This window comes from Brachyistius frenatus, unplaced genomic scaffold, assembly GCF_029030835.1.
Source record: "Brachyistius frenatus isolate BFR_SWC_R1_liver_20210118 unplaced genomic scaffold, ASM2903083v1 Contig_356, whole genome shotgun sequence".
In the NCBI taxonomy this organism is placed as follows: domain Eukaryota; kingdom Metazoa; phylum Chordata; class Actinopteri; family Embiotocidae; genus Brachyistius; species Brachyistius frenatus.
The window spans coordinates 115908-142500 of NW_027210955.1; the positions used below are offsets into that span (position 1 = coordinate 115908).

At 42.0% G+C, this 26593-nt stretch overlaps 1 protein-coding gene across 4 annotated transcripts in view; it reads right to left on the reverse strand.

Moving 5' to 3' along the window:
• Window positions 1-18432: 18432 nt before the first annotated feature.
• The window catches only part of LOC138636143 (WD repeat-containing protein 7), a 106251-nt gene continuing 98090 nt past the window's right edge, over window positions 18433-26593 (reverse strand). For all 4 annotated transcript variants that reach the window (XM_069724005.1, XM_069724004.1, XM_069724007.1 and 1 more), the window contains 2 exons: window positions 22722-22826; window positions 18433-20193 (listed from right to left, as the gene is read on the reverse strand). In XM_069724005.1, coding sequence (XP_069580106.1) covers window positions 19990-20193; window positions 22722-22826 — 309 coding nt within the window. In that variant the 3' untranslated portion in view covers window positions 18433-19989. The remainder of the gene's footprint in view (window positions 20194-22721; window positions 22827-26593) is intronic.

The window sequence follows — 26593 nt, forward strand, 5'->3', positions numbered from 1 at the left end:
ATTGGGGGGGTCCAAATGACATTTGCCCTATAAATAAAGAGAGAGAGAGAGAAAGATAACATCACAGCAGGAAACTGAGGGGAAAGAAGATGTGTGGGAGGCATTAAGGATATATTTGCATGTATGAATATATATGAATATGTATAAATGTTATCGTATAGTATGTCATCCAAAATATCATAACAATGTCTTTCTGTAGTATGTTGTCTAAAAAGTCATACGATAGTATGTGGTCGAAAATGTCATACAGATGTTATACTAGAGAATGTCCTCCAAAATGTCATACAAATGTCAGAGTACGTCGTCCAAAATGTCCCAAAAATTTTCCAAATAGCATGTAGTCTGAATTGTGAAAAAAAATATATAGTATATAGTATGTTGTCCAAAATATCAATAAAATGTCATATTATAGTATGTCTTCCAAAATGTCATGAAAATATCGTACTATAGCTTTTGGCCCAAAATGATCCAAAAAAATCAGAGGATCCACACAGGACTTCAGGTGAATTTGTCTTGGCAGGAAGACAGGACAGGTGGACAGCTGGTACGCTCGCAGGTAAACTGAGTCAGATGGAGAACAGGCCGGGATCAGAACCACACGAGGAACAACGAGGGTCCAAACTTATAACCAGCTACGACAGCGTTGTACCAGGCGAGCTCACAGAACCAGCTGACGAAGATGAAGTGCAGGACCGGGGTCAGGCGGTGATCAGTGGAATTAGGTGGAGCGGTGCCAGCTGTCAGGAGGAGTAAAGAGGGAGGAGCCTGCAGGAGGGAAGTGGAGAGACCACACCCACCAGAATGACAGAAACGAGAAGAAAGCGGGAAAAAACTAAGAGAAAACAGACAAAATGTCATGAAAACATAATAACATGGTCTCCTATTGACCATGCTCACCTGGATGAACTTAGCATTCTTTATTCTTTCCACTTGGGAAACCTACAAACCTCAAGGATCACTGATAAATATCACTGATAGATATTAATAAGTCTGTGTTATAGATGTTAGTCTACATACCAATAGTCCCATATCGCTCTGTTCAAAGCCACCAGACTCAACTCCAGTGTTCTCCACTTTAAAATGACTGTTTTCATGAATGGAGTCTGGTGGCTTCCAGCAGAGCGATATGACAGCTGTTTTCTGATCAAACAGGTTTAACATTGTAGGAATCCTTTCATAACACTATCAGCAGCAAAACAAATACTTTTAATAATGGACGTTAGGCAGGCGCTGTTATTTAACAGAGACAGAAGCGTTGACATAGAAGTTCATAAAAGGAGAATATATTTAACATATTTTCTACAATATTGAGGGGATTGACTGGCTTTTCACATATTAATCATTTAAAGCATAATTCCAATTTATGTCAACCGTCTGTATTTCCCATTAATTCAGTTTCAGTGACTCCATGGTGATGCTAACTTTGCACTCTAGCTCCGTTGAGATTTTGAGAGATGAGGAGTCCCACAGAACATCGTGTGAACAGCAAATATCAGGGGAAAGCAAAGCCTCCTGCCTCATAACATCTATTTTTCTCATCGCTTTATGGATCTCCATCATGGATAATTGACCAAATCACCCTGCATATTGACCTGCAAACACCTTTTTGTTCAAGTCCTTATTTCGCCACAAATGAAAAGTCCAAATTTAGCATGACTCATACAGCCACAACAGTCACATGGCAAACATGCTGAGTTTAAATAAACCAGAATTATCCTTTAAGTCTTGAGAGCAGCAGATCATCAGATTATTAAGGATTATCCAGCCGCTAATCCAATTAGCACAAACATTATCCCCTCTTATTTGAGCTTGAGCGTCACTTCAGCGGGATCCAGACGGCCAGTGGCTGAGACCACATCAAAGGTCCTGGAGAAGGCAGCTACAGCACAAACTGGCCTGGATACATTCATACAGCACATAAACCCCGAGTATTTATGTTCTATAGGAAGAGATCAGATCACTATCAGTTTCTTATTCTTTTCAAAATGTAAATATTTGATTAATTATCATCAGTACAAAAATATTATAAATTCTTTCTTTTAAACCTAATCCTGGCCAACAAAACCTGGTGTGTGTCCCTGAGGAGTAAACTATGGAGCGTGTTATGTTGGGACTGATGCCAGAGTTCTCAAAGTCACCAAGGTGACTCTCTTTTTCGCTGGCTAGATCGCCATGGTAACTGATGCTGCAAACTTAACATGGTTATGTTCGAGATATTGGATCAAAATATATAGAAGTACCGGCTACTGACCAATCAATTCTCTCTGAAAAATGTCCTCACTAATCGTAGAAGATCCCGTGGAGCTCAGAGTGAGACAGTCCTCTGTGGATTGAAACGTTCCTCTGTGGAGTGAGACGGTCCTCTGTAGAGTGAGACGGTCCTCTGTGGATTGAGACGGTCCTCTGAGGAGTGAGACGGTCCTCTGTGGAGTGAGACGGTCCTCTGTAGAGTGAGACGGTCCTCTGTGGAGTGAGACGGTCCTCTGAGGAGTGAGACGGTCCTCTGTGGAGTGACGATGGGGCTCTGAGGAGTGAGACGGTCCTCTGTAGAGTGAGACAGTGCATTTAGGAGGACGGAGTGTTGAGAGACGGACAAACCTCTGCGTCTTTCCGCAGAGATTTTTATGAGATATGGATTCTATTTCATTGTATTTTACCGAAATCATCCTTCAACAGAGACTGATTGATGCTCTGAAGTCTCGTACTTGTACTTATAAGATGTGACAGGAAACCTACCGACCACTTTGAGTTTTCATTATTTTTTCTTGTTTGCTCCTCAGTCTTGTTTGACACCTCCAGGACTGCCGGTGAAATGATCAAACTAAAGCTGTCAAACACATCATGAGAAGGTCGAGGCAGGAACACTTGCATATTCATAGAGTTACAAAACAAAGAGACTTTAATTCAACATTAATTTAAATCAAATGTTTACTTTGAAACTCCAACATCATCATTTAGTCAGAAAAAGAATTCTCTCGTTTGGATTTATTTGTAGATTCCACCTTCGTTTTAACGATATTCTTGCAACAATCAGAACTTCACAACAAAAGGGAGCGAAGGAATGATAGGATTTCTCCTGTTTCTGTCCCTGCAGCAGACTCTTTCTGTCCTGCAGTAATCACGTCTCTCTCTCTGTCTCTGAGCGTCCAGCTGTCCGTCCAGGCTCCGAGTCTATCGATCCGTCCGCTCTCACCAATCTCCAGCCTTAACCAGTCGATGCTGCTGCCGGTCACATCCTGCTCGCCGCCGTCTCTCCTGCTCGGCTTCCGGCTTTAATAGACCTGAGGAATCTGGTGTGGAGGCGATTTACCGCTGTCAGGTGACAACCTCGCTTCTCCACGATGCGTCTGCAGCGGACGGCGGTTTGTTATTTGTTGTTGTTTGTCGTTAGTTTTGTTGTTTGCTGTTCGAGGTGAAATTACAGCCTGATGTGAGGATGGTTCAGACGTAGTGGCATCACAGAATTGACATTTGCCATTTAGCAGAGTGGAAATGAATCTCGCCTTCCCTCATTGGGTTTTGTCTCAAGGATTTTTGATTTGAGAGGTTTTATATGAAGAAGCATGATGATGTTTCTCAATAAAAGTTTACTGCAACTTTAAAGGGCCATGCTGCCGAACTTTAATCCTTGAATTATTGTTTTCGAAATATTCAGTAAATTCTGTTGGTCTAAGCACAGATTCAGAAACAGAGGGCTAGTTTCATGGTTCTACTTATTTAATCCAATTTACATGAATGATCAAAACAAGATTTTGTTTTTACTACAACCTTATGATTCTGTTAATCATATAAAAAGATTAAGCTGACTCTTGTCTCTTGAATTGGATGTAAATCAGGCAGTTGCCCTGTCTCATGATGCAGTAGCCAATCACAGCCATGAAATATAAAAGACAACTCAGGTTAACAAAAATGAATTGCAATCAAATTAAACATAAAGGCAAAACAATTGACCAGATTTTCAACCTCTCATCTGGTTTAGTAAACTTCCAGCTGTTGAAGACCACAGAGTGTGACAGAAGATCATGGAAATGAATGCACGGCAGCTTTGGTCATTTAATCAATGATTGGAAGCCAAATTATTCACACGCAAAGCTCCCGATGCAGTTCATTTATTAAAACCGCCGCCTGAGTGGCGTGTTGTTAATAAATGAACTGCATCAGGAGCTTGGAGTGTGAATAATTTACTTACACATCATTTCAGTGTTCTTCATGATTTTAATTTCAGTTCTTCTCTTTGATAATATACTTGAAAGACAGGTCAGTCTCATTATGTTCAACTACACCAGACAGAATATTTTGCATGTTGGTGTTTCAGAGGACAATTCTACAAACTTAGATTTGTCAACTACTGAAAGAAAATATTTCTCACAACCTCGTCCTTTTCACAACATTCATGTTTGAAGATCAATTGTCTTAATGTTTGTCAGCAGAAGTTAACACTTCAGCAAAGAACTTACAAAACTCAAATGTTGGAGTGTACTTTTCATGGGAATACTTTTTTGGTGTGTCTATATTAATATCAAAATTAATAGGAAACTAAAAGTGACGTTAAAACTCACCAGGTTTGTTTGGATTTAACACATCTAAAGTCTTCACACATCCTCACGCTGCTCAGTTCAAACTGAAACAGCTGAAAACTGGACTTCCAAGCTTTCTCTCTGGATCACAAGCAAAAGAGAGCCGCCTGTCAATCATCTGAGATGTGATTATGAGCAGCAGCTCTGACGCACACAGCGGATGCTACACCACAAAACCAATTCATCTCCCATCAGCCGCTCATAAACAGTCCATCGATAGCCTCACTGAGATCGTCCGTGTCCACAATGACTTCCAACAATTGTTGTTAGGGAGTCATTTATTGACGCACACAGAAATCAAATATTTATTGTCAAGCAGCTCTTATCTGGGAAACGTGATCAATCGTTTTTGCCCTCCGGTGTACAAATCATGGTGGTTAAGAGCGGAATCGTACCGACGCCTTCGCGACATCAAACCAGAGAGCATATTGATCTCATTTTACAAACGGAGAATGAAACTGATGTGAACACGGAGGTAGGAGGTTTTCTGCCACCTCAAAATTAAAAGAATTTTTTTAAAACATGTTTCCAGTGAGGAGAATGTCTCGTCTGTCTCCTTCCTTCACGACGTTCAGAAGGCAGCAATGGAGACGTGGTGCGATGCTCAAAGGCACTTCAGCAGAGCGGAAAGTTTCAGAGCCGACAAATGATGAACACACAGCTTCAGTCTTTAGCAAACATGTAACACGTTATGGTATTTATTGTTTCACGGGAGCACAATGACTTAAAAGACCAAAAAAATGACTTACGACTTTTTTAAGAAATCATTAAAAATGAGGGCAGACTTTTGAGTGCAGTGAGCTTCATGCAGGTTTCTGGGTTTAGTGACATGTTTGTGTGTTCTGTGAAATGTTTTTTGTATTTGACCCTCAGGGCCACCGTAGGACTCCAATGTTGAAAGAAAATCTTTGAAGAATTAATGGAATTTGCTCAAATATATATTGACAAACCACAGTGCTTCTGGGAGAAGTTCTGTTGGACACGAGATGAAACTGGATCTATTTTATGAGTCTTATCATCTGAAAAGATGAAGTTCTCCAAGAACAGAAGATCATACCTGCTGTGAAACATGGAGGAGGTTCAGGTCTGTTTCAGGCCTCCATGGGAAGAGCTGAAAAGAGCTGAAACAAGCAGCAGAGAAAAAAACCTTCAAACAGCTGAAAGCTGGTTCAAATTATTTCGGAGAAAATATTTTTTTGTTTGTTTGTTTTTTTCGTGAGAGATTTCCAACAAATTCGTCCACAACTGTTTAATTTAACCTCAGATGTCTCTCCTCCTCCTCCATCCTCACCAACTTTAACAACAAACTCCGAGCTTGTCGGAGCTAAACACACATTGTCCTGTTTTTGATCTCTTCGCTCGGCACTTAACATCGACTTTCCTTCCTATTTGTCTTTAAGCGTTGACACCGGAGGACTTTGTCCCACGTTTAAGTATGCACGCATTCTTTCTCAGGATTAAAGGGAACTTACCAGGTTGAAGGCTCTGATGTTGAGATGTGTCAGGAGGCTCCGAGGAAAAACGCGGGAGGATAAGTGCACTACTTAAAACTGTTTGTAGGGATAAAGATCTGCAAGGAGGCTGCAGCCAGAAGCTCTGATCCTCTGAATAGTAAAGGAGTTAATTTAAAGAACTAGAACCTTGTTTTTTCACATTTTTGTAAAGTATTACAAACTACAGATCATGAACATTTCTGTGCATCAATTTCAAAATCCTCCAAAAGGCTTCAGGTCCAGACTGGATATAAAAGAGTTCGTAGCTTCAGGTCTGTAAAATGGTTCTGATCCAGAAGTGTCTTCAGCTGCAATACCAGCGAGTGCCACTAGAGGTCGGCTCCAAAAAGCCTCCGGCTCCATAGACTCCCATTCAACTTCTCTCATCAAATCCAAAGTGAATAAAATGTGTCCATCAGTTATCTCGGTGTTGTTAGCTAAAGTCACTCCTTCTTCTTAGTTTTCTGGAGGTCCATCTGAAAATAATCCCTCATTCATTAGAAAAGAAGATTCAAGAAGACCTGTTTTTGGGGGCGTGTCTGTTTGATTGACAGGCTGTAGCCAGAAGCTCTGATCTCAAATCCGAATTTCAAAACACTTAAAAAAAAAATTTAATAAATAAAAGGCCGCAGAAGGATCATTTAGAAGTAAGATTAAAGGCCCGTGCCACTGTTTGTTTTATGTTCTCATTAATTTTCTATTAATTAAGGAGGTTAAATAGTCTTATTTAAAAATTCCTCATAATTATGATTTTTTTTTTGTAATTATAATCTAAAATATCTCACAATGAACACCTCATAATTATTAGTTATGAAACTTCCATATTCACTATGGAAGCTAATAAACTGACTATATTATTATGCTAATTTTATTGACATTATTACAACATATATAATTTTGTCTTAAGCACAGATTGTTTACACAACTGTGTGACTCGGTGGTATGAGAGTCCTCACAAGGACACAACAAAGACGTGTGTGTCCTAGAGGGGACAGATGGGCTGTTTCCAGGAACTCCTCTTCCCCTCCTTACACACACACACACACACACACACACACACACACACACACACACACACACACACACACACACACACACACACACACACACACACACACACACACACACACACACACACACACACACACACACACACACACACACAGACTGATCCAGTGACACTGAGATGGGTGGAGCAGAGGTCAAAGGTCAAACCCCCAGAGGGTCAGAGGCAGAATAGTCCAAATCATTGTTTGCATGTTTTGGAAACATATTTGAACCTATTTGGTAGCTTTTCCAGTGAACACCCACTTAGTGAGCATCGTCCTGACAACAACAGCTGCACAAACCTGTGTACGTGTGTGTGTGTACTCTGTGTGTACTCTGTGTGTACTCTGTGTGTACTCTGTGTGTACTCTGTGTGTACTCTGTGTGTACTCTGTGTGTGTGTTTGACTCAGAGACAGATGAGCTAAGAAACACACAAATAGATCATCAGAAATGAAACAAGTCTACAGAGTGATTTCAGCATCTTTAATTTAAGCCTTTCTTGATAGTTTCAAGAAAGATAATTTTTTATAGATTTTTATTCTAATTCTTTGCTGATGACACTGGCAGACAATAATTCTGCTTAAAATCACACCGTTTCACTTTGTACTCTGTTATTTGTTCTTCCTGTGTTGATGCTTTATTCTAACAGAAAGCAGCTTGTTTGAAATAAAATGTTCATGTTTTTGTTCAAAGGTTTTCAGGTTTACTAAAATAAAATAAATAAATGAAAAATATTCTTAAATTATTTGTATTTCAAGACACTACTTTAATTCTAACTTCTAGTTGAAGTATTCATGTGCAAATTCATTAGTTCATCTCATATTTGGGGTTAATTATGGGATTACATGCACAAAGGGTCAAATTCACCAAATGTTATGGTCAAACCTAAATGATCAACTCAATTGAAATATAAAGGCCTTTTTTTTAGAGCGTACAATCAAATGCATATTCGATATTATTTGGATAATTGTAAAAGATTTGTACCCCTTAAATTTCATCATTAACCGTGGAGACAAACCATTAATGACACCTTCATGTGTTACAATCCATCATTCATCATCCTTTTCAAAACCCCATTAAATATACATCAATAACATGATTATAAATAATTCAACTGCCACCTGGTACGATATCTACAAATGCTGGTAAACTCATTAAACTACAAGTTATCCTGCTGATGGAACCGCAGGGAAGCTGGAAGAAGTGAAACATCTGCACACGAGAAAAGTAAGAGACTATTTTCTCCTGAACTTGACATAAGAAAGTAAAGTGCTGTAGAGATGCTTAAAACTTTCTTTATAGTAAATAACGAGGTCAGTCCACAGTAGGCAGGAAGATGAGAAGTGCCTTCGCTGCTCGTCAGGAGGTTGGCGCTGCGCTCGATGGAGAAAAGCCTTCATGCCGCCTGATGAAAGGAATTAAGAGAAGCAGAGCGAAGGAACGAGGCCTAAATTTGCTGCATAAGTAATTTTTGATCAATATGTAACATTAGAAAGTTTTTTTCTCTGAGGCACTAACACCTTTCATCAGGAGAGTTCATCACCGTACCGGGTCAGAACGCTGCGAAAAGTGAGGGAGAACAGAGGAACTGCTTTTAACTTCATTAAACCTCACAAACATCTGGATTTCACACCCACAACCCAGAAGCAGAGAACGTCGACTCATCCTTAATTCCAGAACGTCACTTACTTTATGAAAAATAAGTCAAATAAATTATGCGGAAAAACAGCTGGAATGCAACTCAGGACTTTTATATTTTCTTTCAAATATTTATCTGACAGCTAAATTTACTTTATTTAGACATGCTGCATTCAATTTATAATTGTACTTAATTTTACAGAAATATTGCTCAGAATGATACTTCTCACAGCAGCGACCCGCTGCCAAACCGCAGGTCAAACAGACATTTTATTTTCAGACTGACGTGACATTTTTGTGGCACGTTTTAGTTGATCTGCACAGCAAATATTTCTGGACCAGTGGCTCCTGAACGCATCTCCATCTGCTGCCACCAGACCCAAATCTACTGCACCAATATCTGGGTCTGTTAGTTGCATCCTGCTGGGTGCAGACCAATCAGCAACCATCAGTGATGTCATCATCCAGCAGTGAGGTCATCGTTGGTTCGTGAACGTTATGAATCCTCCAGTTCAGATTCTGTCCGTCACCATCTTTACTAGTTCGGAGCGGTTTGGAGCAGGAAGTGACCATATTTGGATGAGCTGGGGGAGGAGCCAGCGGTGGATCTGACCGATCTGATCGGAAACCTGAGGATACTACGTCCCGCCCACCGATAGCTGTAACCTGACTGCACCACAGGCCTGTCAATCAAACAGACACGCCCCCCAAAACAGGTCTTCTTGAATCTTCTTTTCTAATGAATGAGGGATTATTTTCAGATGGACCTCCAGAAAACTAAGAAGAAGGAGTGACTTTAGCTAACAACACCGAGATAACTGATGGACACATTTTATTCACTTTGGATTTGATGAGAGAAGTTGAATGGGAGTCTATGGAGCCGGAGGCTTTTTGGAGACGACCTCTGGTGGCACTCGCTGGTATTGCAGCTGAAGACACTTCTGCAACAAATTGGCAACAATTTCTGTAAAATAATAAAATGACTATTACACAGTCGTATTTTTAATTATTCTGAAGTTTTATATTAGATTTAGAAAGTTATTTTCTGTGAAATATATTACATTTTAATGAAATATAATTTCACAAAAGATGTTTGTTTATTTTGGTCCTCTGTCTATATTGATTTTTGGCCCTTTATAGGAAGTAATTTGGGCACCTCTGTCCAATAATTTGAACACCCGTTTCTTTCTTCTTTCCATTTGAAACCATTTGATCATCTTTAATATTAGTTTGTTTTCCAGCTGCTCCTGCGCTCCTCCGCTGGTCCACAGCTCAAGTCTTCATAAAAGCAACCAGGTTTCAGTCAGGAAGTCCAATTAAAACCTAAAAGCATGGAGAAACTTCTCTAAGTGTGTTTGCCCATCTCTGATCTCCTCAGCTCGTTAAAACACCGAACACACTCCGTTCACTGCCCGATCCCAGGAAGCCCTTTGTCTTAACCGCCGTTAGTTACCGTAAACCGGCTCTAAGCTGCCGCGCGGCTCGACGCAGAATTGATAATTGAAAAGTAAAGCGGCGGCGATTAATTTTTGACAGGGTTGTAGTTTTAAAGACGGCGGCCCCTCCTCGAGCGCCGGGCCCCCCAATTCTTGCGGTTGATGTGAGAAACAGCGGTTAATCAAAGCTCCGACCGGCTCTCGGGGGTTTCCATCCCTCCACCGCTCGGCCGGGGTTTTAATGCCCACCTGAGGGACTGGAGGGAGGGAAGCCGAGCTTCTCTGACTCCACGTCGATACTTTCTCTCTCCAGCTGAGGAGAATCACAGCTTCTCTGCTCTTAACTAATCGAAACCTGACCCCCCCTCTCCTCCCCTCCCTCCCTCCCTCCCCTCTCCTCCTCCTCCATCCTCACCAACTTTAACAACAAACTCCGAGCTTGTCGGAGCTAAACACACATTGTCCTGTTTTTGATCTCTTCGCTCGGCACTTAACATCGACTTTCCTTCCTATTTGTCTTTAAGCGTTGACACCGGAGGACTTTGTCCCACGTTTAAGTATGCACGCATTCTTTCTCAGGATTAAAGGGAACTTACCAGGTTGAAGGCTCTGATGTTGAGATGTGTCAGGAGGCTCCGAGGAAAAACGCGGGAGGATAAGTGCACTACTTAAAACTGTTTGTAGGGATAAAGATCTGCAAGGAGGCTGCAGCCAGAAGCTCTGATCCTCTGAATAGTAAAGGAGTTAATTTAAAGAACTAGAACCTTGTTTTTTCACATTTTTGTAAAGTATTACAAACTACAGATCATGAACATTTCTGTGCATCAATTTCAAAATCCTCCAAAAGGCTTCAGGTCCAGACTGGATATAAAAGAGTTCGTAGCTTCAGGTCTGTAAAATGGTTCCGATCCAGAAGTGTCTTCAGCTGCAATACCAGCGAGTGCCACTAGAGGTCGGCTCCAAAAAGCCTCCGGCTCCATAGACTCCCATTCAACTTCTGTCATCAAATCCAAAGTGAATAAAATGTGTCCATCAGTTATCTCGGTGTTGTTAGCTAAAGTCACTCCTTCTTCTTAGTTTTCTGGAGGTCCATCTGAAAATAATCCCTCATTCATTAGAAAAGAAGATTCAAGAACACCTGTTTTTGGGGGCGTGTCTGTTTGATTGACAGGCCTGTCGTGCAGTCAGGTTACAGCTATCGGTGGGCGGGATGTAGAATCGTCAGGTTTCCGATCAGATCGGTCAGATCCACCACTGGCTCCTCCCCCAGCTCGTCCAAATATGGTCACTTCCTGCTCCAAACCGCTCCGAACTAGCAAAGATGGTGACGGACAGAATCTGAACTGGAGGATTCATAATGTTCACAAACCAATGATGACATCACTGATGGTTGATGACATCACTGCTGGTTGCCGTTTGGTTTCAGGTCAATTCCCTTCCTTCCAGCTGCCATTAGTTTCTGTAAAAATCTGCTTTCTGAGACTTCAGACTTTCTGCCAGCAGGTAATCTCAGTCAGCATCTACAACAATCCCTTTCAAGTTATCATCACATTATACAGAGAAGCTGTTTCACACTGGCGATGTGTTTTAGGAAAAATTCAGAAAGAAACCAGGTTAGACTGCCCAAGAAAAAACAGCAGCACAAATAATGTGTAAACGCACACGAGGCGCTTATTTAGTTTGTTTGTTGCTAGATCTGAATGATTTGTTGCTCCCTCACATTAAATCTTCATTCTGGAGAGGAACAAAGTTTGATGATTTACAAGTCGACCAGAGCAACCTTTTACTGTACATCATCTGTTCAATACAACACAGATATCTTTCCCCTCGGTCTGGTCAGATAGCCTAAATATTCAGGGTTTGGGTTCAAACAGAGGAGCTTGTTTATCATGGTCACAATAATAACATGCAGGTCATGGCTAAACAAAAATGGTACAATTTGGTTTGAAACAGAAATGAACAGCGTTCTCCCATTTGACAGTTTTCCCGACCCTCCATCCACCCCAACAGCCTCCCTACACGGTGGCGCTACACCTCCATCACCTCACTCTTTCCTTTTGTCTTCCTTCATTATCACTACAGAGCCGTCACAATTAATTCATACATTTAATTTGATGGCCTGTTTTCAGATCTTCAAATAATGAGGACGAATCAGAACATCTTCACAACGTTAAATCAACCAAGCCTTATCTACAAACTTTTACTTTTAACACGCTAGCAGAATTTATGTTGTAATTTCATTATAGAAATGGACTTTCAGCTTAATGTTACAAAAATATTTCTGTTATGTGTTCTTAATTAAAGGCTATAAGAGTGTAAGCTACAGTCTGCCGGGCTCTAACATGCAAAACCAGCCGGACGGACAAACTTTGAAACTTTTTGAGCAGCGGTGATGCTGCAGCTGAATCTGGGTCGTATCACACAGTCGGGTCCTGACGTAACATTTTCAGATGAAGACTTTCGGTGTATTTTCCCCCTAAAACTCTCTCCCATCCAGCTGTGAGACCGTATCGATTATAAACAACCGCTGATCTTTTGATAATCTTTTTATCTTGTGGAAAATAAAAAAAATAAAAAATCACTTGGTGCTAAAACGCAGGAACTTTTAGGAACATCAATAATGGATAAATACACAAACAGGAACAGCATGACTTTGTGATCTTAACAAAACTTTCACATCCGCAGCAACAAAATAAGAAAAAACAAAAAAGGTTGATTGCATGTAGGACATCCTGATTCTTTTCACAATAAAAGCTGGACAGTCACTTAAATTTGTGTTCGACCAAGTGAGAAAACTTTCATCGGGCAGGACGTTTAATATGAGGATTATTATAAGAGGGATGGAACAAAGAATGGAGACGATGGAGAGAAAGACGAGGAAGGAAAGAGGAAGGGGGAAGAAGGAGTGGAGGAGGAGAGGGTGTGAAGATGAAGAGACAGACTTTGGTTGGCTGCCTCGTTCGGACGATCAATAAGACACTCAACACCAAAGAAACTGAACCTCCTGCTGCTTTTTAGACTTTTCTTTATTCCATGACCCCTCAAGGTGTCCGGACAAAAGAAAGGAAAGACAAAAAGACATAAATAAACAGACGGTGGACACCGAGACTTGTTGTCCTGTGATGGGAAAATACAATCAAATGAAGAAGAAAGTAATGCGTTAAGTGTAATTAAAAGGAAATAAAGACAAATTTGTCTCTCTAATTAGTTTCTACATCTAAACATATACAGATTGTTTACAACACCGTAAGCATAAAGAATTTAAAATCTGACCCAATCATCAACCATCAGTGATGTCATCGTTGGTTTGTTATGAATCCTCCAGTTCAGATTCTGTCCGTCACCATCTTTGTCAGTTCGGAGCGGTTTGGAGCAGGAAGTGACCATATTTGGACGAGCTGGGGGAGGAGCCAAAGGTGGATCTGACCGATCTGATCGGAAACCTGACGATACTACGTCAGGCCCACCGATAGCTGTAACCTGACTGCACCACAGGCCTGTCAATCAAACAGACACGCCCCCAAAACAGGTCTTCTTGAATCTTCTTTTCTAATGAATGAGGGATTATTTTCAGATGGACCTCCAGAAAACTAAGAAGAAGGAGTGACTTTAGCTAACAACACCGAGATAACTGATGGACACATTTTATTCACTTTGGATTTGATGACAGAAGTTGAATGGGAGTCTATGGAGCCGGAGGCTTTTTGGAGCCGACCTCTAGTGGCACTCGCTGGTATTGCAGCTGAAGACACTTCTGGATCAGAACCATTTTACAGACCTGAAGCTACGAACTCTTTTATATCCAGTTTGTGATCTGACCTCATCAGGACGTCCTGATGATCCATATCTCTGAATCTCAGCTTCACCAGAAAGTTTTTTTTACAGTGACTGTGATGAGGTCTGTACGGTGGAGGTGTACCTCCTGGTCCACTGCTGGTTTTCATCACCTGTACAGCAGACTGTCTGTGAGCACTTTAACTCCTGTTCTGTTTGAAGACATCAGAAACTAAAGCAGAAACTCCTCCAGAAATTAGTCTTCAAACTTTTGAAGGTCTGCGGGTTGTTTTCCGTGTTCGGTGTTGGAGGCATTTCAAGTCGGAGGCGAGGAGAAAAGATGAGAGAAATGTGAGCTGCAACCACAGATTACAGCTCCATTAATACGTGATGGTGTTCAATATGAAAACGGATTAAAGACAGACGGAGAGGGAGGAGAAGAGGTCCTCCGTATTGTAAGAAAAGTAAGAAAGCAAGAAAGAGAATAAAGAGACAGCATGTGATAAATGGTCAGGGTTTGTGATGGAGCGGTTGGAAGGTCAAAGGTCAAAGCCACCTACAGGTTTGATCTATAACCGGAGAAAAGAGAGGAGGGTGGAGGCCCAGTGTTGTGACATCGGTGGCGTGTCCTCTCCGGTGTGCTGCCAGGCGTCAGGACTCCTCTCGGCGACGCTGGTCGGATCCAAAGGAATTGAAGAACCGACACATTTTGGGAGCAGTAGCTGCAGGAGGTGCCGGGAAGCCCAAAGAGGCTCCGCTCCTCGGACCAGTTCTTCTCCCAAAGATGCCCAGGAGGCGGCGGGAGGCCGGCCTCGAGCAGTCGCTGCATGATGGCCGTCGACTCCATGTGAGTTCGTCCAACCTTTCACGGGTTTCCTTTTTTTTCATCCCGTTAGGTGTGATGTCACGAGCATCGTGCCAGCGGGAGGACGTTGAGTTTAAGACAAGAAGGAGTTTCACCAGGTAAGACCCTGCCCAGCTGCATTATGGGAAATGTTGGAGCTGGTGTTTTTGGGAATTTGACCTGTTAGGGACTAAAAAGAAGGTTTTGGCTTCTGATGGTTGGATTTTAAACCTTTTCTTCCACCATGATCCCCAACTTGATGGAAAATCAACATGAAATCACTAAAATCTTCTTTGATGATTTTTTTTTTGCTGGTTAAAAAGAAAACTATTATTCATTGGTTCAAATGCAGGAAATAGTGTACCTTACAAGACTTTTACCTGAACCCATAAAAAAAATTCTGCTGTTTTAATTTATGCCTTTTAAAGTAACAGACTTCAAAATGTTTAAAGCAGGAATAAAACAGTAGAGAAAGCAAGAGACGTGAGTCTGTAGTAAATTGGTGTTACATCTGCAGTCTTCGTTTATTTTAAAAACTTTAAAGTGAATTATTAAACAGTTCAATTTACACGAAGAACTACAACTTTAATCATTTTTCACCTTTAAATTATGAACACACTCCATGTTTTTAAGGTGAATGAAGTTTAGTTTGAGGATCAGACAGATGGAAACAAAGTTAAAGAGATCTGAGATTAAAGGAAGAAATTGATCTGCTTCAACATGTTCAGAGACTCATTCAACAGTTTTACTCTGAACTCATGATGGTGTTAGTTAAGAAACTGTGTGTGTGTGTGTGTGTGTGTGTGTGTGTGTGTGTGTGTGTGTGTGTGTGTGTGTGTGTGTGTGTGTGTGTGTGTGTGTGTGTGCCAGCGTTTCAGAACTCTGTCTAATGAGAGATCCAAACACAGACAGGAGCAGATGAATTTGTGGCTGAATTTCAGGTGAAGATTTTGAAATGAAATATGAACGCTAAGTTAGACGTTTCAAACTTTTAAGACTCTAAGACTTATTTTTTATTTAATTAAAATCTTTTAAACTTTATAAGCTTTGTTTAATTTTGTTAAATGACATTATTCGTGTGTAATATTATGTATGAAAAGTGCGTTAATGTAACACTTTGTTCACATTTGTGGGCGAGATTTGAACGTGATATCTTTTCTTATTATGTGTGTTTGACAGTTTTAGTCGTATTTCTACAGCTGCACTGAAATAAAAACAGAATTAAAAACAGTAGGTTTCACTTACTTTCATATCGTATTTGTAGCTTCAACAAGTACACGGCTTTAACACTTCATCTCTGTTGTTGGAGGATATCCAAAGATCCCCAAAACAATCCGTGGGAGTTTTGTCTCTTCTCGTTGGTGATTACATTTTTCAAAGAGACTTGATTGGTCAGTAGAGCTTTTGTACGTTTTGATCTGAAATCTTAACATACCAGGGTAGGTTAAGTTACCATGGCGATGTATCCCGATAAGAAGAGAACCACCTTCGTAGCGCTGAAAACAAGAGTTACTGCTATTTTCCACCGGTTCTGTTGCCGTGGCGACCGGAGTGAATCTCCATCCTTCAAATCACGCTGAACAGAGCAGATCGGCAAAATAAAATACACTTCAGGTCCATTTTCAAAATAAAACCTCCACGTGCAAACTCCCGGTCGTAAAACACGTCACTACGTCGTCTACCGCCGCCATCTTTCAATCCACACAAACGTTTGTCTGCAGGCTGCAGCACAAAGCAGGAAATGACAACAACAAACATACAACGCTCCTGACTGGGATATGAAGCTGAGCAGAGGACGTGACGGGGAACACGTACGTCACCTGGAAACAGCTGGATGACCGCGGGTGCTGCTGTGTGTTTCAGGCCTCCGGCTGGAGAAGCAGACCGACTTCTAACATGTTCACGGTGAAAGAATCAAACAGACGCAGATATTCGACGCATCGTTTTCATCTTTATTGGACACAAATTCAACAACAGCACAACACGTTTATATGACACACAGATGCTCCGCGTTACATCAGGAAGCTCATATACATGCAGCACATCACAAACACGCTCCAACATCTGCACCTCAACAATAAATAGTCAAATGGGAACTAAAGCAGCGAGCAGCACTGCTGAGAGTTCTGGAGGCGTTTTCAGAAACTCAAACACGTTGTTTATTTTTTCTTGTTGTGTTTGAATAAATGACCCCCGCTTCTTTCAGGCGTTTTGGTTCACTACCACAGAAAGCTTCCTTTCCTGGGTGGATACCCTGATCTTCCTCACTTGTTACTTACTCTCCAGCTCCTCCTCTCCACCTCCATTTCTCTCACCCTCCCTCCCCCGAGAGGCTGCCAAAAACAGATTTTCTCAGACCGTTAAGAGTGGTGGAGAAAAAGAAAGATTAACATCTCAGAGCTGTCAGGACGTGGTGGACCTGACGTACGTGTGTGTGTGTGTGTGTGTGTGTGTGTGTGTGTGTGTGTGTGTGTGTGTGTGTGTGTGTGTGTGTGTGTGTGTGTGTGTGTGTGTGTGTGTGTGTGTGTGTGTGTGTGTGTGTGTGTGTGTGTTTTCAAAAATCCGTCTGAGGAGATGCTGTATTTTTTTTTCTGTTTTTTTTGAGAGAGGAAAACTTGTGAAAAGCTTTGACACACTCGGGTTTACAGGTGTGTAACGGTGTTAGAAGCTTTCTGACAGCACTAATGAAACTGACAGGAGATGGAGGAAGGACGGGAGGGACGACGAAGGAGAGGAGGAGGAAGGAGAGGAGGGACGACGAAGGAGAGGAGGAGGAAGGAGAGGAGGAGGAAGGAGAGGAGGAGGAAGGACGGGAGGGACGACGAAGGAGAGGAGGAGGAAGGAGAGGAGGAGGAAGGAGAGGAGAAGGAAGGAGAGGAGGAGGAAGGAGAGGAGGAGGAGGAAGGAGAGAAGGAAGGAGAGGAGGAGGAAGGAGAGAAGGAAGGAGAGGAGGATGAAGAGCGAAAAAGACAGAAGCTTCGCAAGTGAAGTAGGATTAAAAACAAACTCTTCAAGCTAGTCTGCCAAGATTCACAAAAATCTAAACTCTGACAGAAAACTGTCACTCTGTCAATATTAGATTTGTTTACAGTACATATAATATATATCTATATAATCCTCTCTACATAAAACTACTAAAACTAAAGGTCCTGACCAGCGTTTTAAGGTGAAAATGTGTCATCAGCTGTTAAGAAAAACACTGAAAAAAAGAAACGTACTTTGCTGCATGTGGAACCACAACAAGCACAAATGGTCCTCGTTGAGACGTCGGAGGACGCTGAAGCACTGCAGAAACACCACGCAGCTCTGGGAACCTTCGGAGACCACGCCCCTTTAATGTGAGACCACGCCCCTTTAATGTGAGAACGGACCTCATCAGAGGAGAAACGTGTCAAATTGTTTAGAAAAAAACTGCTCACGCAAATTTGAGATCAATTTAAACTGGAAATTCACTCATCAGTTCACGTTAGCAACAATAAATACACCAAATACACCGACGCTCACCGTACAGAAGGAACGGACCACAAACACAAGCAGCTCTGAGCAAACCTTATGAATATGTACACGTTTATACACATAGTTTTGGAAAAGTGAGATGGGAGGATTGAAAAAGCTGCGATCGATCAAATATGAAGCGTCATCGTCTGCAAAGAAACTCAATCCTCCAAAAAACACACCAGGAGAGTTTTTACATCCTCAAACTACAGAGAAACGTAGAAGTGGAACGATCCAGCATCACTGGAGGAGGAGGAGGAGGAAGAAGAGGAGGAGGAAGAGGAGGAGGAGGCGAAGAAGAAGAAGAAGAAGAAGAAGAAGAAGAAGAAGAAGAAGAAGAAGAAGAAGAAGAAGAAGAAGAAGAAGAAGTGGTGCTTCATTCTGACTTTTAGACCAAATGGTGGTCATTTTGTAAACTGGCTGTTGGAGAAAAGAAGAAGAACCACATGAACATGAAACCGACTGCAAGTTGTTCACGAAGACTCAACCGAGCGAATGTTGTGTTGAAACACGCACCAACTTCACGCCATTAAAACATCTCACGGGAACTGAACAGATCTGAAGTCCTTTAAGCTTTTAAAATTCCTCAAACTGACTCTGATGAACAGCAGCGCCGATAAATCCAACTCTATTATCCAGTTTGGTTATAAAACAACAGCAAGTATTAGTTTGAGTTCTCTGATGAGGATTTTATTTCTGTAGTGAACACCGCTGAACCTCGAAAGGCTCGCTGCCATCCAGCTTTTAGGACGAGCAGTCTGAAGTGAGAATGTGTGTTTAACACTGAAAATACACTAGGGTGCAAACACACACACACACACACACACACACACACACACACACACACACACACACACACACACACACACACACACACACACACACACACACACACACACACACACATTTCCGAGTGAAGCTCAGAGAGGATGGAAAAGCTTCCAAGGTGTCACAAAAGACAACATCAAAGTACTCACTGTCTCACACACACACACACACACACACACACACACACACACACACACACACACACACACACACACACACACACACACACACACACACACACACACACACACACACACACACACACACGTATGCAGTCTGAAATGTGACAAGCATGTCGTGCTCGGTTCCTTCCACTCGGTGTGAAGCCGATTCATCTCAGATAAACCTCCATGTAAATCTGCTCCAATCAGAGCTTCTGCAAAATAAACCAACTTCAATACAGAGAAAACATTTCATGTTCAGACGCTCTAATTTAGAAATGAAATGAAAACGAAACCCTCGACGGCTGCACGTCAAAGTCTGACTGTAAATAAATAGCGAGAGTCTGGAGGTGTAAATAAATAGGAATGGCAAGATGGTGATGGTTCATAACACATCTATGCAAATCATAATGTAAACAAGCCTACGAGTATCTGACAGGTGACTGTTCCCACCATCGTTATGGTTCTGGAGGAGATGGAAGTGGTTCTGGTCCAAACCTAGACCTGAGCTGGGCTTTTACTGTTCTAGCCAAACTGCCCTTTTACGATCGTGTTGCATGTTTAGATCCCTCCGCTGTAAAAACCCGGCAGGTCCGAACACATTTTGGGAGCTAAAACTAAAGAAACCAGCAGCTGCAGCAAAAAACCCGCCAACAGGCCCAGGCCGGACGTCAGAACCGGGCCTCGCTGCAGATTAGACCATGAAGCGGTGCTCCTTGCCGTCGTGGGCCATCAGGATGACGTTGCGGTTGGAGGTCCAGATGAGGCGGGCGAGCTTCAGGTGGTTCTGGGAACCCGGAGACGCCGGCTGCACCGGAGGAACCTGGTAGGTCTTAATGCAGCGCAGCTGAGGAGCCGAGTTCAACATCCCGATGCTGCCCAGCAGGCTGGTGTTCATCTGAGGAGGACAGACAGCACGTTCACATCACCTGTCAATCAACACTCCTTCTGCTTAATACATGGTCAGGAACAATGAGCCGGCCCGGTTCCCCCCCGCCGGGTCGAAGTGGAACCAGCTGAGAACAAACATCCAACTGAAGCTGTTTAAAATGAAAGTTTGCAACAACAAAGTGCTCCAAATTCACCACGTTAATTATTATGAATGGTTAATTAATCAATCATTATTAAGATTGCTCATGTTAAGATATCAATGTTTAAAGGAGACATTTGCTCACAGTTACTAAATGCTTATTATTATATGAATTAACTGGTAGTTAAGGTTCATGCAAATGCATATAGTCTTTATAAAGTATTAAATTATGTATAAATTAGTATCTTAGTTAACATGAACCTTAATAAATGATTGGAGACTAGTTAAGTGCTTTATTAACTGGTAGTTGATGCTTATTACTGTTTTACTAATGCCAATAACACCTTTAATAACTATAAAGTAAGGCACAAATTGACACCTGAAAAACCCTAATAAATGATTAGTTAACTGTTAATTAACAGTTAGTTGCTGCTTATTAAGGCCTTCACTAAGGTTAGTGAATGAAGTCTTATTGTGAAGTGTTACTGAAACGTGACTTTTATATACATAAAAACACTCCGCTAGGAATAATTATTCATGTCTGATGTAACAAAGAAAATCTGAAAATCATATCTACTCATATCTCTCATATTGTTAAATCCTGGATCTATGAATATTTATGATATTATTTGTTTCACATCAGACGTCTCTGACTTCACAAAGTCCAGTTTCATGTCGGTACGAGCGGCGCTGCAGGATTTCAGCTGCACACACTTCATCCTGCGCTGAAGATTAAACATCCAACTCTTCAAAACAATTTCATCCAGATTCACGTTCAATACATTTTCATCTCTGAATTATTTCATTGTTCACGGACAAAATCAACAAATCAGAAAAGATCAGAGAAACGAAGCTCAACGTGCATTAAACTCAGCGTGTTTCATTTTCCATTTTCTGATGATGCTTCGTGTAGATTCTGTACAAACTATAGAATCAATAAGTTATTTAATTTAATGATCATCAGAAGTGCTGATTTCATCATTTAACGTGATGTTTCTGTTATGTCCTGAAACTGGACTGCTACAGTGTGTGTGTGTGTGTGTGTGTGTGTGTGTGTGTGTGTGTGTGTGTGTGTGTGTGTGTGTGTGTGTGTGTGTGTGTGTGTGTGTGTGTGTGTGCGTGTGTGGGAAAACACAGTGAGTAGAAACTCACACATCACACACACACACACACACACACACACACACACACACACACACACACACACACACACACACACACACACACACACACACACACCGACAGAGCGTCTGCCAGCTCATTACCACAGCAGCCGTCTTGCCGGCACACTGGCAGTGGTTTATGCTTACAGTAATGCCATTAGTATGTGTGTGTGTATGTGTGTGTGTGTGTGTGTGTGTGTGTGTGTGTGTGTGTGTGTGTGTGTGTGTGTGTGTGTGTGTGTGTGTGTGTGTGTGTGTGTGTGTGTGTGTGTGTGTGTGTGTGTGTGTGCAGACAGTCATGTCAGAGGTCGTAAAGACCTTTCATTCAAAGTAACAGTTCTGGGAAGATGAGGAGTGTGTGTCCGTCTGTGTTGATCGTTCTCTGTGAGATCAGTCGTCTGACTTCATGTTCACGTTATTTAGATGCTACAGATGTTATAAAGTGTACAAAGTACTTAATAATACTTAGTAATACTTAATAATACTTCGTAATACCACAGCCGCAATGTCTGAGAATATTTCCAGAGCTACTGATTTTTGATTTAATATAAACTTTGTATTATATATATATAAATATATACATAAATATATATATAAATATAAATATATATATAAAATATAATAATAACAACTTGCTTTGTTTGTCTGTGCAACATTAGGAAACTTAAAAAAAAACAATGTTAAAAAAATATAGAAAAAATTTAATTATAAAGGTCCCGGTGGAACTCGGTGTTGACAGTCTGACTCTGGGGGACGAATTCACGGTGACACAAAGAAAACCCAGCTGGTGTCTCTTGAACCTGGCGGGTCTTCTTCGGTGTCAGACGGTGAAGCTCCGCCCCTCTGGAAGCATGATGTCACCAGAACACATCGCCCGGCTCGTCGCTTGCCAGTGGTCACAAAAACATGTGGTTCAGGAGCTGATGTTGATCTGGTGACTTCCTGCGCTGCAACAGGCGTCTCTGAACTTTTTAATCCACCCAAATATCCACAGATACTAAATTAACATTCACTGAATCTGTCCGTTTCAGAAAGTCTCCACATCCCAGAGCTGGTGAGCTGAGAGGAAAAATGATATCTACACAAGTTACTCTGTATGAATCTGTGTGTGTGTGTGTGTGTGTGTGTGTGTGTGTGTGTGTGTGTGTGTGTGTGTGTGTGTGTGTGTGTGTGTGTGTGTGTGTGTGTGTGTGTGTGTGTGTGTGTGTGTGTGTGTGTGTGTGTGTGTCTTACCTGCCAGAAGGAGATGTGGCTGTCGATGTTGGAGTACGTTGCTAGGTAACGGCCATCAGGGGCGAACGACACGGCCGTGATTGGGCCCTTATGACCGTGGATGTTCTGCAGAGAGAAGATGGAGGCTCGTTTTTAAACAAGTGAAAACAGACTGAGATGAAGAAACGTTTCGAAGGAGCCATCAGAACTCTGAAACTCTGAACGGCTCCGATTTCATCAGCGATCACCGGACGAAGAGGCTTTGTTCACGTCACTGCGTGATCGGAAAAGAAAAATCGGATTTCGATTTCTGCTTTGAGATGTGCTGCATCGTGAAGCAGCCGTGAGAAGAAGGTGACTGTGGTCTCGAAGGGTCAGCAGCTGCACACCATGATTGATGGCTATTAAAGGACCCAAAGTGTGCTAAGAAAGCAGCAGACTGGACTGTTAGCTCTGAGGATTTATGTTGTTGACGCCAAAATCAGAGTTTCACATCTGCCGCCTCAGCAGAAACAGAGATCCATCAGACCAGACCGGTTTTCTTTTTTCAGTCATCAGCTGATCAGTTCAGGTAGTATTGCAGGACGTGACAGATCCTGATTGGATGAATAAGCAGGTTTATATGTTTTCCTAAACTCAACCTTTATGACTTTTTTTTTTTTTTTAAGGCTTATTAAAGGAATAGTTCAGCATTTTGGGAATATTTATAATAATAATAATAAGAGTTTGAGGTGATTTAACTAAAATGTGCCAGTTTTCTAATCTCCTGCAATGCTGAAGCATCAGTGACTGTTTTTAGTTGCCTGCTGTGTTGGAAACCTTTTTGAATCGTCCAGATGTTGAGACGACGCTGACCAGACGATCTTTGTGCTTGATGAAGGTTTTTAAAGTGTTCTGATCCGTTTGAAGAAGAAGAAGAAAAATATGTTCATGGAGAAATCTGAACAAAATAAATAAAGTTTTGTCCTGCACAGCTTTATAGTTTGATTTGATGAGTGCACTGATATAATACATGTATAACGCTGATCTCAGTCTTTAGGCACAATTAGTGTTTAATATTTCAATTTCATGAAATTAATAAATTGAACCGTGCAACAATTTGTGTTTCTTTCAACAAATCTGTAGTTTTGTTTGGACCCCAAACCGTTGCATGCAGGTGTATCTGAGCGTGAGCTGCTCCGTGTCCTCCGTAGTGACAGAATTTCATCAGTTTCTGAAGTGTAAAGCACAACTATGAGGTTTCATAACAAAACATGGAAGTGTAAAAATGTAAAAACACGAGCAGCTCCTGATGTCGAGCAGCTGCAGACGATTCCTCGTCATCCGCAGCAGCTGCAGCGACGACAGGACTTGAGTTTAAAAGTGGTTCCTCTCGGTGATTCCCGTAACCCGCGGTAACAGCAGGAGCTTCGCAGCCGCTTCAACAAGCTGTGATGGAGCTCAGGTGGAAGTCTCACGGAGGCGTCTCAGATCAACTCGCCCACAGTTTGGACATGACGAGATAATTCCATCAGACGAGCGGCAGCATCTGTTGGACCAGAAGCTGCCGCTCGCCTCCACAACTCGGGGGACAAAATATGGCGCTGCTGCGCCGCGTGTAACGCAATAAACTGTCCCACCAGATGCAGGGTGCGTAACGCAATAAACGCCCTCCCAGAGAGGCCCGAGCGGCCTCCGCCTGCGACTGGGATTACAAACTCTCACCTTCAGATGAGATTAAGACGCGTCGCCTCGGGCACCCGGGACCTGAAATAATAACCCGTCTGCAGCTATTAAAGCTGGAAAAAAATAATAACACAATGAAATGAAAATCTCATCTTTTTAATTCGTTCTCTGCCTCCTTGTTTTTTTGGTGGAAATCCTGTTAGATTCCAGCAGTGAAAGCTGAATTATTTGGATTCATGTCTGCTGCTTTGTCTCTCCTCCTCACCTCCTCCCCCTCCCCTTCGTCCTCACCTTCCTCCTCACCTCCTCCCCTTCCTCCTCACCTCCTCCCCTTCGTCCTCACCTCCTCTCAGCTCTCGTCACTCCTGTTTTAAGGTCTGTGAACAATCATGAACTCAAAAAACATCCAGTTTTTAAGATCCAGGAAACTGAACTTCAAGTCATCTTTATTGGATTCATTTAGTGGATAAAACTAATATTTATAAATTATTTATACTATTCAATGTGCCTATTATTTTATAACTGAACGACAGAATGAGCAAACAGAATTATTAATTGGAACCAATCAGTATAAAGAGAGTTAGAGAAGTGCATGAGTTTGTTTGTGTGTGTTGTCCAATCAGAGCACGAGAAAAGCACAATATAAAAGCATGTGACTGTATTTTTACATCATTCAAGAACATGAGATGAAGTTATCTGAATATTAAAAAGTTCTGATAATAACACGAGGAAAGAGAAAATAAATCTGAACTGTAGAGAGAACCAGGACGCAGAGTACAACTGCTTAATGTGCATTAAACATTGATGCTTTCATATATATTATGATCAGTGTGTGTGTGTGTGTGTGTGTGTGTGTGTGTGTGTGTGTGTGTGTGTGTGTGTGTGTGTGTGTGTGTGTGTGTGTGTGTGTGTGTGTGTGTGTGTGTGTGTGTGTGTGTGTGTGTGTGTGTGTCACAGTAGACTGCCTACCAGATCAATCAGCCTATCAGAGAGCAGTGGAGCACACTGAAACCATTTACAGCACCCTGTACAGTGGACGCCTGGGGACTCCACTGTGTGTGTGTGTGTGTGTGTGTGTGTGTGTGTGTGTGTGTGTGTGTGTGTGTGTGTGTGTGTGTGTGTGTGTGTGTGTGTGTGTGTGTGTGTGTGTGTGTGTGTGTGTGTGTGTTTGTTTGAAGTTGCATCGCTCTCAATCGTGTATTTGGTTTTTGTGTAATTATATTTCTGCTTCCACCAGACGAGGGCGCTACAACAAAGGCACACACGTTTTGGTTTAAACTCACAAACCGATTGTGGAACATTTAAATACTATGTGTTGATTACACCGAACTGCATCATGGGACATCTGATTGGACCAGATTAATGACAGTCTACATTCAGCGATGCACTGGTACTACTTAGATGTCCTGTAACTGTGTGCAGATCACAGACTGTTTATAAAAGAGTTCGTAGCTTCAGGTCTGTAAAATGGTTCTGATCCAGAAGTGTCTTCAGCTGCAATACCAGCGAGTGCCACTAGAGGTCGGCTCCAAAAAGCCTCCGGCTCCATAGACTCCCATTCAACTTCTCTCATCAAATCCAAAGTGAATAAAATGTGTCCATCAGTTATCTCGGTGTTGTTAGCTAAAGTCACTCCTTCTTCTTAGTTTTCTGGAGGTCCATCTGAAAATAATCCCTCATTCATTAGAAAAGAAGATTCAAGAAGACCTGTTTTTGGGGGCGTGTCTGTTTGATTGACAGGCCTGTGGTGCAGTCAGGTTACAGCTATCGGTGGGCGGGACGTAGTATCGTCAGGTTTCCGATCAGATCGGTCAGATCCACCTCTGGCTCCTCCCCCAGCTCGTCCAAATATGGTCACTTCCTGCTCCAAACCGCTCTGAACTAGCAAGATGGTGACGGACAGAATCTGAACTGGAGGATTCATAACAAACCAACGATGACATCACTGATGGATGATGACATCACTGCTGGTTGCTGATTGGTTCAGAGTTATTGTTGTAGCAAGTTGCAGCAGGTGACACAGAGGTGGACGACCGCCGAGCTCACGGCTGCATCCAGCTGACTAGACACCAACGTAAAGTTATTTAATGAAGGAGTAGCCAACGACTGCTCACTGATAGAGTAACATGTGCTTTCATCAGGGAGAGCTAACTGGGCTAATAACTGTAAATAATACGAGCTGCAGCTAAACCCTGTAAATAAACAGGCTTCACCTGGATGGGAACACT